The sequence below is a fragment of the Penicillium longicatenatum genome, assembly GCF_028827895.1.
Source record: "Penicillium longicatenatum strain IBT 33135 chromosome Unknown contig_4_segment0_segment0, whole genome shotgun sequence".
Taxonomy (NCBI): Eukaryota; Fungi; Ascomycota; class Eurotiomycetes; order Eurotiales; family Aspergillaceae; genus Penicillium; species Penicillium longicatenatum.
This window is the reverse complement of record NW_026643122.1, coordinates 1,607,061-1,621,655: the sequence shown is the minus strand read 5'-3', so window position 1 is coordinate 1,621,655 and position 14,595 is coordinate 1,607,061. Positions and strand designations below refer to the sequence as shown.

The following is a 14,595-nucleotide window of genomic DNA, read 5'->3' as shown; positions in this document are numbered from 1 at the left end:
TATGATGGCGTGATAGTCTTGACCTAACTGTCTAACCTGTCTCTGATTCTGCTGCTGTGGACGTGGTGTCCTTCATTTCACACTGCCGCTTTCGTCCGCTTTCCAACATGGATGACATTTATGTGGCTGAGGTTCTTGCCAAAGAGGCGCGGGATAGCTCTCAGAAGTACTCGACCGAAGGGTTAGGCGCATATATGTCCCGCAAGTAGGTATTTTTCAACCCGTCCAGCCTTAAAAGCTACGGTACTGACGGAACGCCAGATCTGCAAGCAATGCTCCTAAGCCAAACACACGATTCCTTCGCCATCTTATCAAAGAGACCGATAACCATAATACCGCACTCAAGCGCAAAGAAGAGAGGGAAGCCAGGGAACGCATGCGCCAACTGAAAGAGCAGTCTGCGACCGCTACAAAATCAACAGCTCGCTCATCGGGGCAAGACCCGTCTCGCGCCCGAGACTTGGAGAGACCACGCAAAGAAGTTCGCGAGGATCGACGAAGACGTCGAAGTCGCTCTATATCCACTGACAGAGACCGTTCACGGCGGCATCGGCGGAGGGATGGATATAGAGAAAGATCTAGAGAGCCCGATAGGGACCGAACCGAGCGGCGACGAGAACGCCATAGACACCATTATTCTCACAAAGACCGGCGAGACAAAGATCGATCCCATTCAAAGTCTCGCAGTCGGTCCCCACGCAAAGAACGCACGTCTAGATCCCACCGCAGTGAACGATCTGAACGATCTCGCCGATCCGAGTCTCCACACCGCAGGTCATCCCATTCACACCGAGCACCGCGTGAACGGGAACGAAGGTTTCGAGATCACGACGATAAAACCTCTCGCCAGCACCGGCTTTCTCCACGCGAATCATCCGTTGATCGCAAGCGCAAATCACCTTCCTCCCCAATCTTACGACCTACCGAAGACGATTCAGATCCCCTAGAAGATCTCGTCGGGCCTCTCCCAGCCAGAGAGGCGCCCATTCGCTCACGAGGCCGTGGGGCCTACAAAATGAACGCCAGCAATATCGACTCACACTTCGCATCGGACTACGACCCTGCACTCGATATCCAACCAGACGAGGACCACGAAGGCACCATGCAACACACCTCCCGTCGCCCTGTCTCAGGTCTCATGACTGCCGATGATGACTGGGACACGGCCATGGAGGCATTACGCGACCGCGCGCGCTGGAGGCAAAAGGGCGAGGAGAGGCTGCGAGCAGCTGGGATCGGCGAGGAGACTATTGATCGGTGGAAGACTGAATCTGCTTCCGCCGGCGTGAGCGGGGAGCGTCAAGCTGACGATGTGCGCTGGTCCAAGAAGGGCGAGGGTAGGGAGTGGGATCGGGGGAAGTTTGTGGATGATGACGGTCATATTGACGTTCGAGCTTCTTGGTCCTAGACAGGACAGTTATGGGCGTTTGGGGTTCATATCAACATAATTGGGACAAATTTCGGACAACCACCTGGGCATGATCCATGAGTATCCGTGGATTATATTAATGTATCAACTCTTCAGTGATTAAATCAAATCACCATCCTCTCGGGTCTGATTCTACCGAAGGGCTCATTGCGTATGATTGTTCCATCAGCTAGGGCCGTACGGGAATGGATTGCTTGTTGCAAGCAAAATATACCCTTCCTGATGCGCTATACCCTGCTTGGATCTCTTGCAAATTTGTGACAGTCTACAGTAGAAGGTAGATATTTTCACATAAGGGGATTTAAGGGGATTTACAAGGCAATATCTACATGCGCGTTTTCACGTCAGCACCTGTGCGACCTATCACTTCACACAATGTTTGCTTCAGGCTTCTCTTCATTTTCGTATGGAGTATTCAACAGTCGCTTGGTTTTTCCAACTCTTTCCTGGATCCCATCACTTCCAACTTGATCTACTATCAAAACAATGGCTGACGTGACCCCTACCGAAAAAAACTGCTTCAACTGCAAAAAGGGCGAAATTCCGCTCAAAGTGTGCAGTAAATGCAAATCCGTACACTACTGCTCTCGTGACTGCCAGAAAACAGACTGGAAGCAGCACAAGAAGAATTGCGCTCAAGCAGTCCCTGAAGCTCAATCCGCAAGCAACAACACCAGCAGCAGCAATATCACGCAAGCTCTCGATTTCAAAATGGACAAGCCATTCCACCAGCTCCACGCAAAGAAATGGCTCCACGGCCGCCCCGAAAAAGATGTTTACAAGCTTCTCATCGACACATACCGTCTTCGCATGGAGGACAAATACAAATTTGAGGGAGACGTCGACGCGGATAGCATCTACAGCGGCGTGTCTAGTGGCGTACCAGGCTTCCGAAGATTCTTGCGACTGGCTGAGCGCACACGGGAACTGTTGCCTGAGTGGTGGTCTCCTGCCAAATCCCAGGGATGTGTGGCCTTTGCTTCTGGGCAGCACAATGACTACAATGTGGACCATGCGGTCGAGAAGTCGGATATTGTTCAACAATATGGTGAAAATACGATGCCTATGCAGCTGCGTATGCTTGGTGAGCAGATCTACGGGACTGGTCCGGGAGGACAGTCTGGGGCGGGTATGATGCAGATGCAGATGTTAGCTGAGGTGGGTGGTGGGGGTATGCGAATGTCAAATCTCGATGTCAGTCAGTTTTTGGGGGGGGGCGCTGAGCTATAGGCTTTATGCGGCATGAGCAATAACGTGTTTTACGTCGCCTGGCTCTGCCTGTTTGTACTCGCTATAATTTGTGATTTCAATTTCATGACATTGTAAAAAAAACCCTATTCATGCAATTGCATGTCAAAGTGGAGAAGGGATTTCACTAGCGTCTTAGCCCTCAACATTTCTTCCTTATTCCTACGGCATCAACTATCCGTTCCGCAGCTTTGTAAGAGCGGAAACTTTTCCGATAACTAAAGAGACTGACGACATCAGTCATTATTGTCAACTAATTCAGTACAAAGGTTGAGCGGTATTTCTCAGCAGAGCCTTTGCTGATTGATAAGATCACCTGGGATCCATCTCCTAACGTGTCTACCTGGGCAAATTTAAGCCGAATATCCGACGTCGAACCCCATTTCCCACAATATATATATCGCTACTAGCTGCGGGGCACAAGACCACCCATTCTTTGCACAACAATTGAAACCACCATTTATCTGAACTGAAAACACTCCAAGGAAATACACTCAGAATGACAGATCAATTCGCTTACTCATATCCGTCGCCGTTGGAGGGGTATGGGGACCTCGAGCCACTGACCGAGTAAGTGATCACCAAGCATCATGATCACGACCACTCAGAGGTCGTGTTACCACTGCATCATGAACCCGGTATTGATCTCAAACCAGCGAGCGAAATGAAGATGGAAAATCCCTCAAGAACCCTGAAACCGGCATCCTAAGCAAAGCCTACGAAGAATTCCCAGACCCAGTGAGCAAAGGCCGACGCGGCGGGTTCGATGTGCACATCTACCACTTTCAGGTAAACCTAACCCACCGACCCATCAACCTGCTTCAATTTCAGAAGAATATCAAGATCAGAACTAACTCGCCTCAGACAAACCCAGACCAAGTAGCCTACGCCAAAGCTCTCCACGAAAGAATCCGACGCGAATGTAAGAAACCCGAGAAACGGGTGGAATCCGCACAGCTAAAATCGTTCCAGTCCCCGAACTCCGCATCTACAAATTCTTCGACCAACCCATCGGTCCGCACCCTGTTGCCATGTTCGAAGTAAACGTATTCACACCAGCGCAGTTCGGCGCTTTCATTCCCTGGCTGGTGATTAATCGGGGCCAGCTCAGTGCGCTGATCCACCCAAATACGGATATAGAGGTGGGTCGATCGGAAGGAGCGGAGGAGGAGCGTAATCATACGCAGCGAGCGACCTGGTTGGGGGATAAAATCCCATTGGATTTGAGGTTATTCAAGTTGTGGAAAGAGAAGGATCGGAAGGAGGAAGAAGAAAAAGAAAAGCAGGGGAGGCTGTGATGGATCCCATGACCTGCCTAATTATTTCCGTCGAGGACTTTAGAATGAATGACTGATGTGATCATGGTAAAGACGCATCCTACCTCAAGTGTATACACCGACAGAAATCATCGGCCCCCCATCCGTATGTAACCTGTGGGATCGTTGGATTGCAGTAGCTGATGCATCCACGACCCGTGATTGGTGGATCTTGCTATAGGTTCTGCAGACAACTCCGCATCAAGTCTTTGCTAAATTCGAACACATATGACCGAAACAAAGACATGGTTTCCTAGCTAGTGCGTGGTCATGATGAGCTTATCAGATGACCTCGTCAGAACACAAGGCACGAGTCACACACTCTCCACTGAATAGTCGGGGTTATGTATGTGGCCCTCGAATCAGAAGCTCGGAACAGCCCGCCTGGTTCTTGGTTGCCGATCTATTGCCTTTACTTCATGCATGTAACATTCCAGGGTGTTCATCGAGTCCCCCATCCGCCATGTTCAGTCCTCCCCACTTCTGCAAGTCGGTCACGTCGCGTTGGATGATCTGACCTGAAGCTCATGATAATTTTGGGTGGTTTGCATAGAATATATGATATGATTTGTCGTTGGACAGGCGGTCATGGCATCTTAAAAGGGCCTGATGTTCCCTGGACCCTTGGTTGCTCATGTAGTGTATACAGACGCCTGTTTTGTTCCTCGGTGCCTGAAATATTCGTCTGGTGAGTGGCGTATTCGTCCAGTGATGAGAATATCTTGTTGATCGGATATAGATAAAGAGGACTGGATTACTCAAGTATTGTTATAAAAGAACATCAGCTCAAAAGCGATTTCAGATGCGCCTGATAATGCGACTCTCGGCACTCGCCGTAGCGGCTTTGCCCTTGGTCAACCCTACCATTGCATCCTGCGAGACTAGAGCGACATCTAACATCCCACAATATGTGTACAGCTACGGTAAAAACTCCCTCGAGTCTATATACTCCTATTCTAATATCCAATAGCTCCATTAGTCTGGTTGTACAGCACAGACCCATACCGACCAAGCGACATACAAGCGCAACTCGACAATACCACTCCCGAGGTCAACTGGACAGCCGTCGCGGACGCACCATCTCCATTAACGTTGAACAATCTAGACCAGCTTAATGCTCTAGGTAACACAAGCGTGTACCTAACAACCTCTGGCGGTATCGCTCAGACACCTCAACCATCCTGGTGGGATGGCATCACACCAGGCAGCGACGGGCGTACCGGGAACGCGACAGGGTGTGTCATTGTGGTTGTAGATCATGGCGCTGGGAAAGTGGATGCATTCTACTTCTACTTTTATGCGTGAGTGCATGTTTCAGAGGAAGAGGCGAGCTTACTAACCCTATAATGCAGATACAATAAAGGCGATATAGTCCTTGGCATGGAATTTGGTGACCACATAGGTGATTGGTACGTTCCATAGCACGTTCCCTGGCACCAGTAAGTCCCCAGAAGCTCACATTAACAGGGAGCACAACATGATCCGCTTCGTCAACGGTACACCACAGGCAGTATGGTTCAGCCAGCACGCCAGCGGCCAGGCATTCACCTACAACGCACTGGAGAAAAAGGGGCTACGACCATACGCATTCTCCGCTAATGGGACACACGCTAACTACGCAATTGTAGGGTATGTATACCCACACCGCGACATGTTACCGCTGCCAAGACTAAATGCTTGCATAGACAACACGACCACACAATTCCCAGCGTAAACCTCCCCGTCGGCTTCCTACTCGATTACACTGATAAAGGCATTCTCTGGGACCCAACACTAAACGCCTACGCTTATACCTATGATCCCGCCACAGCGACATTCGCATCGGATACCGCAGCTGCGTACCCAGTGCCTTGGCTCTATTTCAATGGCCAGTGGGGTGACGCGCAGCCTGTAGGGGAGCCTGAAATTTTCGGAGAAGCGAAATACGTTGCTGGACCGAATGGGCCGAAGTTTAAGTCGCTCAATCGGAAGAATGTCTGTCCTTCGACGCCTTGCATTGTGTTGCCGTTTAGGATTTGGGCGGAGGCGGAAGCGGAGTATACGACGGCCTGATGAGGTGATTTTTGTGGCGGCAACTGATATAGGGTAAAGGTATGGTTTAGTGTAGTGTATAGAAACCTGGTCAAATCAGAAAATCATACTGATTACAAGGTCCATCAATGCGATAGATAAAAGAAGCAAGTCCTGCACGCGATGAACCGCCCCACGCGTGGACCCACAGGGAACGTGCACAAATTTCTTTTGCAACGGAACACGAGAAGTTTTCAGGTCTCTTGACATGAACGATAGGATATCAGATCCGAGTCCAATCGAAAGGGGGCTCTAGTTGTGACTGGACCTATTTTCAGTGTAGACGTGATCCAGGGTTCATGATTCAATAGGCTGTTTAGCTCGGACGCGTCCCAGGACCTTGTGGGTTTGCCCCACCACGTTGGGATCTCGCGTGGTTGGATCGTGCATGCGAGCCTAAAAGCGATCTGTGTGGTGAGCCCGTGGCGATTTAATTTATTTCTGCTATGCGACCCTCGACAATGCTGGGAATAGAGTTGGATCACTACTGCAGGCTCTGCATATAGCAAATACATTTGTTCTTATAGAATCTCCCCATGGTGGAGCTTGCCGAGACTTCAGCTCCAAATTTTGCGCAAATTTGGAACGAGGTACCATGGACGCGACCCGCGTTCTCCGTGTGCGGTACGATTTCTTCACAACAAATAGCCCCTTTAATCGAATGGTTCAATGTTCAGGCTCGACGTTCGGTGGTCAACGTTGGAGAGATAATCGCAGTGGAGTCAAGTCCAACGGCCCCTGGCGCACGTGCCAGAGTCTTTCAGGGGTAACGTGAATCCGGTATTCATGCTTAATTGGACAGTTCTCCGTTGATCTCTATTCTACACAGTCCTGGTAGAACATAGAAGAAAGGAAAGCAATTGACTCAGTAGTCAATTAGCTGACCTCTCACAAAGTCATCAACACCAAGACTTCCCCGTCGGGCATTAGCCGCCCGCTGGCGTGGAACGAACCGTATCCCAGCAATCCACACAACAGCTCTAAGTGGGGGAAGGCTTTCGCTGGGCTCTGGACCGTGACTCGACACTTACCCCTGAATCATCCTGATACCCTTGTATCAGCCCAATGGCCTCCCCATGGAGGATAATAGAGTAGCATATTGTCGCAAAATGCGCCGGAAGATCACCTAAGATCAGACAGTTCACATATCTCTGTTCTCCAAGTCCAATGAATCCCGAAAGTCAAAGCCAACGTATCCCAAACACTGTAAATCATTAGCCTGAACCGGCGCCATAAGAAAGATCCTCTCTGGGTTTTTCTTCTTTTCTTCCACCCACTCCTTTCCTTTCGTTTTCCCTTTTATTTTCCACTCAATGCGCCGCAGTAGTCGGACGCTGTGAGCAGGCTGGTTCTCAATTTCATCCCGTGTCCCGTTCATATTAAACGGATTCTCCTCCCCCGAATTTCAATTCCGACTTCCCCTGGCTCCGTCTCTCCAGTAGCGACGAGCAGCGTACATAGTAGCAACTCACACTGGCTGAGAGCTTGTTGCCATTGAACCATCTTTGATCCGCCTCTTTTTCCTTCGCTTTGCTGCTGTCGCAGTCTCTCATTTTTTTTTTTTTTTTGTTCTTTCTTTCCGGGTCTCAAGTCTCTCCCGTGAACCTCGATTGAAGTTCAGTCTCGAAATTGAAATCTTGCATTGGGCCCAATATCATCGCAAGGTGACAGAAGTCGGATATGTGAGTGGAAGCATTCCATTGCGTTGCAGATAAGGGGCAGATGTCGTACCCGAGTAGGTGGTGAAGTAAAATGGGCTGATTGAGGTTATGGCTGCAGATTATATCGATTTGGCAGTAACTGCAGGTGAAACTTGTTGAAAGATAAAGTGAAAATAAAACAAAACAGAAAAAAAAAATCACGCGCTCAAAATGGCAACTCCAACTTCCTCGCGCGCGCCCTCTGATGTGCCTTCCATTACGGACCAAACTCTCAACGCTCGTCGTACCTCTCTCGGTTTTCTTCGACGCTCCAAATCTACCGAGCCCCTCGGGGAACAACGAAAAGCATCGGGAAGTCGCAAAAAGATGACAAAGTCTCAAATGATGGAGGAGGAGATGCGCCGTCAGCGCGAGTCGTACGCCCCAAAAATAGCCCCTCGCCTGCCGGACTTTTCCCCCACCCCGCAGCTGGAGACCTTTGGAGGCGAAGAGCGTGATACCCTCAAGGCAGAGCCCGCCTTGCCTCGCCCTCATTCTGGTTTCGAAGCACCACCACTGCAATCGCCCACGGAAGCTATGGATCCGTATGCACGTTCCGAAAGCATGACCCACCGGGGCCGCTACAGCTACGCCAGCAGCGCTGTCAGCACTGTCAACAGCCCTCGTCGGGTTCGTCGCCGCAAGGATCCCACCTCCTACAAGTAAGTCGCATCAATCATGACTGCAAGAATCAATATTAACCTCCGATAGCGTTTTGGTGGTTGGCGCTCGCAACTCTGGCAAGACTGAGTTCCTTAACTTTCTCCGCAAGGCACTCACCATGCCGGCGCACAAGCACCCTACTCGCACTCCCGAAGAATTGGAGGAGCTGGAACGTCAGACCTCCGCCTACGAAGGCTTCACATCGCAGTATCTTGAAACAGAAATCGACGGGGAGCGCGTCGGCTTGACCCTATGGGACTCTCAAGGTCTCGAGCGCAACATCGTGGATCTGCAGATGCGCGCCGTAACCGGGTTCCTTGAAAGCAAGTTCGAAGAGACCCTCGCGGAGGAGATGAAGGTGGTGCGCTCCCCAGGAGCTCGTGACACTCACATCCACTGCACCTTCCTGCTGCTGGACCCAGTCCGTCTCGATGAGAACATTGCCGCCGCTGAACGTTTCGCCAATGGTACCTCCAAGGCTACTGACACACCCGTGCTAGGCGTCTTGGATCAAAACCTGGACCTGCAGGTACTGCGCACCATCCTGGGCAAGACCACTATTGTACCAGTCATCAGTAAGGCGGACACCATCACTTCCGCCCACATGGGATACCTGCGCAAGGCCGTTTGGAACAGCCTCAAGAAGGCCAACATCGACCCTCTGGAGATCTTGACCTTGGAAGACCAGGAAGAGTATAGCTCGTCCGAGAGTGCTGATGAGGAATCGATACAAGAGACTGACCCCACGGAACCCGAATCTACCGATCCCGAATCCGCAGAACCTTCCGAGGTCAAGGACAAGGAGACCAAGTTGGAGCGCACGCCGTCCCAGCGCAGCGAGACCAAGTCCATTGGATCACAGGGTCCTGCCAATCCCCACGTGCCATTCTCGATCTTGTCCCCGGACCCACACTCCCTCGCATCTGGGGAAGAACCGGTCGGTCGCCGATTCCCATGGGGTTTCGCTGACCCATACAACCCGGAACATTGTGACTTCGTACGATTGAAGGACTCGGTGTTTTCTGAATGGCGGTCGGAGCTGCGCGAGGCCAGCCGTGTGATCTGGTATGAGCGTTGGAGAACCAACCGCCTCAACCGGAACGGACAGCCTGCGCCCATGCCTGCCAAATCCTACGGTGGTCGCAAGGGCCCTGGTATTCATGATGGTCGCCGTACGCGTTAAAGCTGCAACGTTGTGTCTTTGTTCTTTTCTTCTCCTGTTCGCATAGCTTGCTATTCCGCACATACCCCCTTTCTCACCTCGACGAGGATTTTACTTTTTGTCTTCCTTTCTGCTGCCTTCCGCTGCTGCATTTTATTTCTCAACACAAAATGTGTCACTTCGAGTGTCTGTATTCCACTTTCTATGTGTTTGCTATGATATTCACCGTCCACTGGGTCCTTATCAACTCGTAGATCTATACTCCGTAGGCAACTGTATTATCGCCCACGTATTCTCCCAGTTGCATTCACAACCTATCGCTTGGCGCATCGGCCCTATGACCCAGCTTACAGGTTACAGGCTTGTCCGGACTACGAGTGCGGCTGAAGCGCCGGGCGATCTCAAGCCAGCGCCTGTATTGGAACCAATAAGAACTCATGCTCATCGGGCCCCATACGCCTTTTCTGCAAGAATCAGCATGTCAGACTCGAATTCGCTATGCTACCAAGGGAACTGACCTTGGAATACGAGTCGACTCCAGACTATTCCTCGCGCTTCCAATTCCTTTCTCTCTTCCTCAATTTCAAATCTCTTTTTTTTCCTGGCTGAAAAGCTTCATTGCTTGGTGACCTCTACCACACAAGGCTGAAGGGTTGGGGCTAATGAACCGTGTGGATCCCCCGTATTTCCCCTCGCACTGATCGACTAAAACCATTGCAACGGCTTCTTGTGCGGCACCGAAATCCCTAAGCGGGATCTTACCTCGCCCAGTTCTTTCTTCTCGTCAGCTCTTCTCCTCCAAGCCAACTCTTCATTATAATAACCAACCGAACCACGGTTCGGAAGGTTATATACTTGCTGCAATAAACACATCTCCAAATCTGGCGCAAAGCCCCACTACAGGGACCCTGGAACCATGTCGCTCCAAGTTGACGACCACCGGTCGCGTACCCGCTCTAGATCACCCGGTCGCCGAGAACGCTCCAGATCTCGCGATAGCCGCGCTACGGACCTGAACTTGTCCGTTGATACGTCTCGGCCACGCTCGCGTTCCCCCGCAGTCGAAATTGCGAAACCATCCGGTTCCAGTCGCAATTATGATCTTGATGAGGCGGAGATTGACCGCCAGTATAAGTTGATGAAGGAGAGTCGGCTCCGTGAGGAGCGAGACTCGGATCGGGACTCGAGAAGTGCACCTAGGAGTCCTGCGCGGTATGATGTGCGGCGCGATGATTCCGATGATAGCGCTAGACGTCGGGAGCGGCGTCGGCGTGAGGAGCGCGAGCGCGATCGCTACGAGCATTCGGGTGATGAGCGCGATATGAGGACTGTGCCACCGCGCGAGTATGTGAGACCGTCTGTTCCGTCTCCATTACCGAGTAGTCGCAATGGGCGCAGCCGGCGGGACGAGAGTTCTGACGATGATTCGGTTGATGATGATCTTGCGTACGGTGATACACCTGGTAGCCATCCTAGTTATGCGCGACCGGGGAAATTCCAGTATGCGCAGCAGACGAGTATGTTTTCTGCGCCACCGCTACCACAGCGTCCGAGTACCAATACGGACTGGGCTTCCGTCCCTGAATGTGAGCGTCCTGGCTTTGTGCCGCCTACATCGCAGGCTGGAGGGATGCCGGGTGCTTTCCCTTCGGCTTCGACGTATGGGAATGTACCTGCGACTATGGCACCGAGCTTCCCTACGCCGCAGTACACGAATCCAGCCACGCAGCCGCATATTCCCCATTCGACTGGAGCTTATGCGCCGTCGCACTATCGCACGGCTTCTGCGAGCGATGTTGGTCACCCTCAGGGATATGCTCATCCGACGCCTTACCAGTATGCGCAGGTTGACCCAAACGTGAAGTATACTTCTAAGGCGACGCCGAAGCCCTCATATACAGCTTCGCCCGAGGCACAATTTGCCACGCTTGCGACGTCGACTGGGTACCCCCGAGGGCCTCAGCATGAGCGGACCCAATCGCAGCCTGTGCAGCCGATCTATCCATACAAGTATAGCCACGAACCTCAATTCTCGGACAAGCCGCCACCACAGCCTTCGCCTCGAGCGGCTTCCCAAAAGCAATTTATGGAGATCACGCCTGGTGGTGGACGAACTCGCCCGCACAGTTTATCCGTGTCGTCGGCGAATAATCTCGCCGTTGCTGGACCATCGATGGTCGGAAGCCATCCACCTGCCAGTCCGCTGCTCGAGCCGTATCATGGAACCTACCAGTCGATGTCACCCATGCCCTCTCCAATCGTCATTCCCTCCGTGCGCGACGACGACATCTCCGACCTCGAACCACTAGACGGCGAAACCTCCAGCTCAGAAACCCGCCGACGAAGAAAACACACTCGCACGAAGTCATCAGCTAGCGAAAAAGAGCCCGATCGCGAACGCGAAGGTCGTCACCGAACAAGCAGCAGCAAAGAAACAATCCGAATCGAGCGTTCTTCCGACCGCAGAGAAGAAAAGCGTCGAAGCCGCCCAACAATCAGCCACTCTCCCCGCGACTCAATCTCCTCCCTAACAGCAGGCGGCGACTCACTCGTCGTAATCTCGCCCACAACCGGCCGAAAGCGCGTATCCTTCTACGATGCCGGCGCAGACGCAGACGCAATGCAATCAGCCCTAAACCACACCCGCAGCATCGATAACAAAACTATCATCCAGACTCTTCCCCAGCTGACCAGCGACGAGATACTGCTCCTCCGGCAGGAATACAAAGCCCGTGTCAAGGTTCATGGCAAGGGAATTAACCTCGCTAAGCACCTCCGCCTTAAACTGGGTAACTCCTCCTTCGGCAAGGTAGCTTACGCGACAGCACTGGGCCGCTGGGAATCGGAAGCATACTGGGCAAACTGCTACTACCAAGCTGGGACCTCACGCCGCGAGCTTCTCATCGAATCACTGATCGGTCGCTCGAACGCCGCGATCCGCGAGATCAAGGCCTGTTTCAAGGACTCGCGGTACGATAATAGTTTGGAGCGGTGTATGCGTTCCGAGCTGAAAGCCGACAAGTTCCGTGTGGCGGTTCTCCTTGCACTAGAAGAGAAGCGACAAGATGATCGCGAACCGCTAGATTCGCGACTCGTCAGACAAGATGTCTCAGACCTGCATCGGGCCCTCGTCTCGCGTGATGGCGGCGAGACAGCTATGATCCACATCATCGTGCTACGAAGCGACTCGCATCTACGGGAAGTTCTGCGCGCCTACGAAGCCATCTACGACCATAATTTCGCGCGAGCAATGATCTCCAAGTCTCGGAATCTAGTGGTAAGCCTACTCTCCCTACCATCCCCTTCCTCATTCATGATACTAAGAAAACACCTTCCAGGGCGAGACCCTAGCCCATATCTTAAATGGAGCCATTAATCGACCCATGCGCGACGCTCTCCTCCTCCACCAAGCTCTCCGCGAATCGAAATCCGGCCGCGAGCGCTCCGAACTTCTCATCTCGCGTCTTGTCCGATTACACTGGGAGCCGCGACACTTTGAGCAGGTTAAGATTGACTATCGGAGAAGGTATGGAGAACGGATTGAGGAGGCGATTGCGGAGGAAATCTTGACGTCTAGTAATGGGGGTGAATGGGGGGAGTTCTGCATTGAGCTTGTCCATAGTTCCTCTGCTTGATTCTGGTCTACAGCTATGGCATGGTGGGATCCTGTGGGAGCTACATTACTTTCAAAAAGCTCGTTGTTTCATTCTTTCTTTCACGACATTACGAGTACGAGAAATACGATTCACGGAATTGCATTGGCATTGGCATTCTCCAAACTACGGAGTATGATATCAGCGCGTCCTCGTAATCGCCAAGTCCAGATCCGCCCCGCCTACACATCTCTAAGCCCCTAAACAACCCTAACAGCAGGGTAGGTTACATTGCATCGATTACCGAACTCAATCGATCATCAATCCCGACTGCCCGGATGTACAGTCATCCACAGATTGGATTGGACTTTTGCCAATCATACACTGCCACTGTGTATAACGGATTTAAATCCGGACTAGAGTAGAGCCGCACGATTATTGGATAGCATTGAATCCAGTGACGAGACAAAAAAAAACCCCTCATACCGACTATCAAAGCTAAACTCTAGATCCGCGGCCTCAGGAACTCCGACTGCGCCACACGTGTGAGCGCGCCCCGGCCCCAGGCTCCTAGGGGAGTCGGGTGGACTCGACACGTATGACTTCGCAACCCAGGTGCAAGGTGCATGGTGCGACAGTCATTATCTAGGCTTGGGATTGGCTAATTTACCATTTCGCTTAGGTTCTGAAATTGCGGTGTGTGGCTAGTGTGTTCAGCCACAGGCAGACAGGCAGTGGTGAGCCTTGGTCTAACCCTAATTGGCAAGACCCCAGGAAGAAGGGAAAAAGAGGGGAAAGAGAAATGGCTTTGTCATTGGACTCGGGCTTGATTCTCTACTCTGTACTTCCTACTCTGTACTTCCTACTCTGTATCTCCTACTCTGTATTGTATTCTGGGAATTCGAATGCTTGTGACGGTGGCAACTATCAACGCAAGCTTGAGTTTGAGCCTCACGGACTCACGGTCTATAGATACCTGAAACACGTTGCATGCAGCGACAAAAAGCCCAACAGATCCCAGCAGAATGGACCAGGGTCGAACGCGGGCCTCTTCTCGCGATGCTCGCCACCTCCAAGGAATCCCAGTCCGGTGATGGTGACTGGCAGGTTTCTTGGAGTTAGCGCGAAACCTACAGAGGAATGGGATTGAGTTTGGTTTGGGTAGACCTACTTGAAATAGAACCAGTAGAAATATTACACATTCAGCTTTAGATTTTCGTCAAATGTCTGTGCCCTTGATGAGAGTGGACGAATGAGCGCAGTGTCAGTCTGCAATCCTTGCCTCCAGTGCCATACTTGTGATTTGATTTTTCTGTTGACTCATTGTAGGCTTTTTGCTTTTTTCTAATCACGTACAGAAACGTTGTCAGCCTGAAAAAGCAATGAGCTTGTACGGTAAGAAACGGGGGACAAA

At 51.7% G+C, this 14,595-nt stretch overlaps 6 protein-coding genes across 6 annotated transcripts; all 6 read left to right on the top strand.

Moving 5' to 3' along the window:
* Positions 1–107: 107 nt before the first annotated feature.
* On the top strand, positions 108–1,408 carry N7484_007423 (uncharacterized protein; the record flags this gene model as incomplete). The annotated part of the gene is made up of 2 exons (XM_057117810.1): positions 108–205; positions 262–1,408. The coding sequence occupies 2 exons, from the start codon at positions 108–110 to the stop codon at positions 1,406–1,408; spliced, it is 1,245 nt and encodes a 414-aa protein (XP_056970845.1).
* Positions 1,409–1,915: 507 nt separating this feature from the next.
* Positions 1,916–2,659, top strand: N7484_007422 (zinc finger MYND domain-containing protein; the record flags this gene model as incomplete). Its single annotated transcript, XM_057117809.1, has 1 exon — positions 1,916–2,659. One exon carries the CDS (start codon positions 1,916–1,918, stop codon positions 2,657–2,659), a length of 744 nt encoding a protein of 247 aa, XP_056970844.1.
* A 517-nt stretch (positions 2,660–3,176) lies between these two features.
* On the top strand, positions 3,177–3,975 carry N7484_007421 (DOPA 4,5-dioxygenase family protein; the record flags this gene model as incomplete). The annotated part of the gene is made up of 3 exons (XM_057117808.1): positions 3,177–3,247; positions 3,334–3,599; positions 3,650–3,975. 3 exons carry the CDS (start codon positions 3,177–3,179, stop codon positions 3,973–3,975), a joined length of 663 nt encoding a protein of 220 aa, XP_056970843.1.
* Positions 3,976–4,795: 820 nt separating this feature from the next.
* N7484_007420 (uncharacterized protein) lies at positions 4,796–6,045 on the top strand (the record flags this gene model as incomplete). The annotated part of the gene is made up of 5 exons (XM_057117807.1): positions 4,796–4,916; positions 4,964–5,294; positions 5,346–5,402; positions 5,461–5,622; positions 5,679–6,045. The coding sequence occupies 5 exons, from the start codon at positions 4,796–4,798 to the stop codon at positions 6,043–6,045; spliced, it is 1,038 nt and encodes a 345-aa protein (XP_056970842.1).
* Positions 6,046–7,934: 1,889 nt separating this feature from the next.
* On the top strand, positions 7,935–9,609 carry aspE (septin; the record flags this gene model as incomplete). Its single annotated transcript, XM_057117806.1, has 2 exons — positions 7,935–8,425; positions 8,475–9,609. The coding sequence occupies 2 exons, from the start codon at positions 7,935–7,937 to the stop codon at positions 9,607–9,609; spliced, it is 1,626 nt and encodes a 541-aa protein (XP_056970841.1).
* An 895-nt stretch (positions 9,610–10,504) lies between these two features.
* anxc4 (annexin ANXC4) lies at positions 10,505–13,223 on the top strand (the record flags this gene model as incomplete). The annotated part of the gene is made up of 2 exons (XM_057117805.1): positions 10,505–12,865; positions 12,927–13,223. 2 exons carry the CDS (start codon positions 10,505–10,507, stop codon positions 13,221–13,223), a joined length of 2,658 nt encoding a protein of 885 aa, XP_056970840.1.
* Between the last annotated feature and the right edge of the window lie 1,372 nt (positions 13,224–14,595).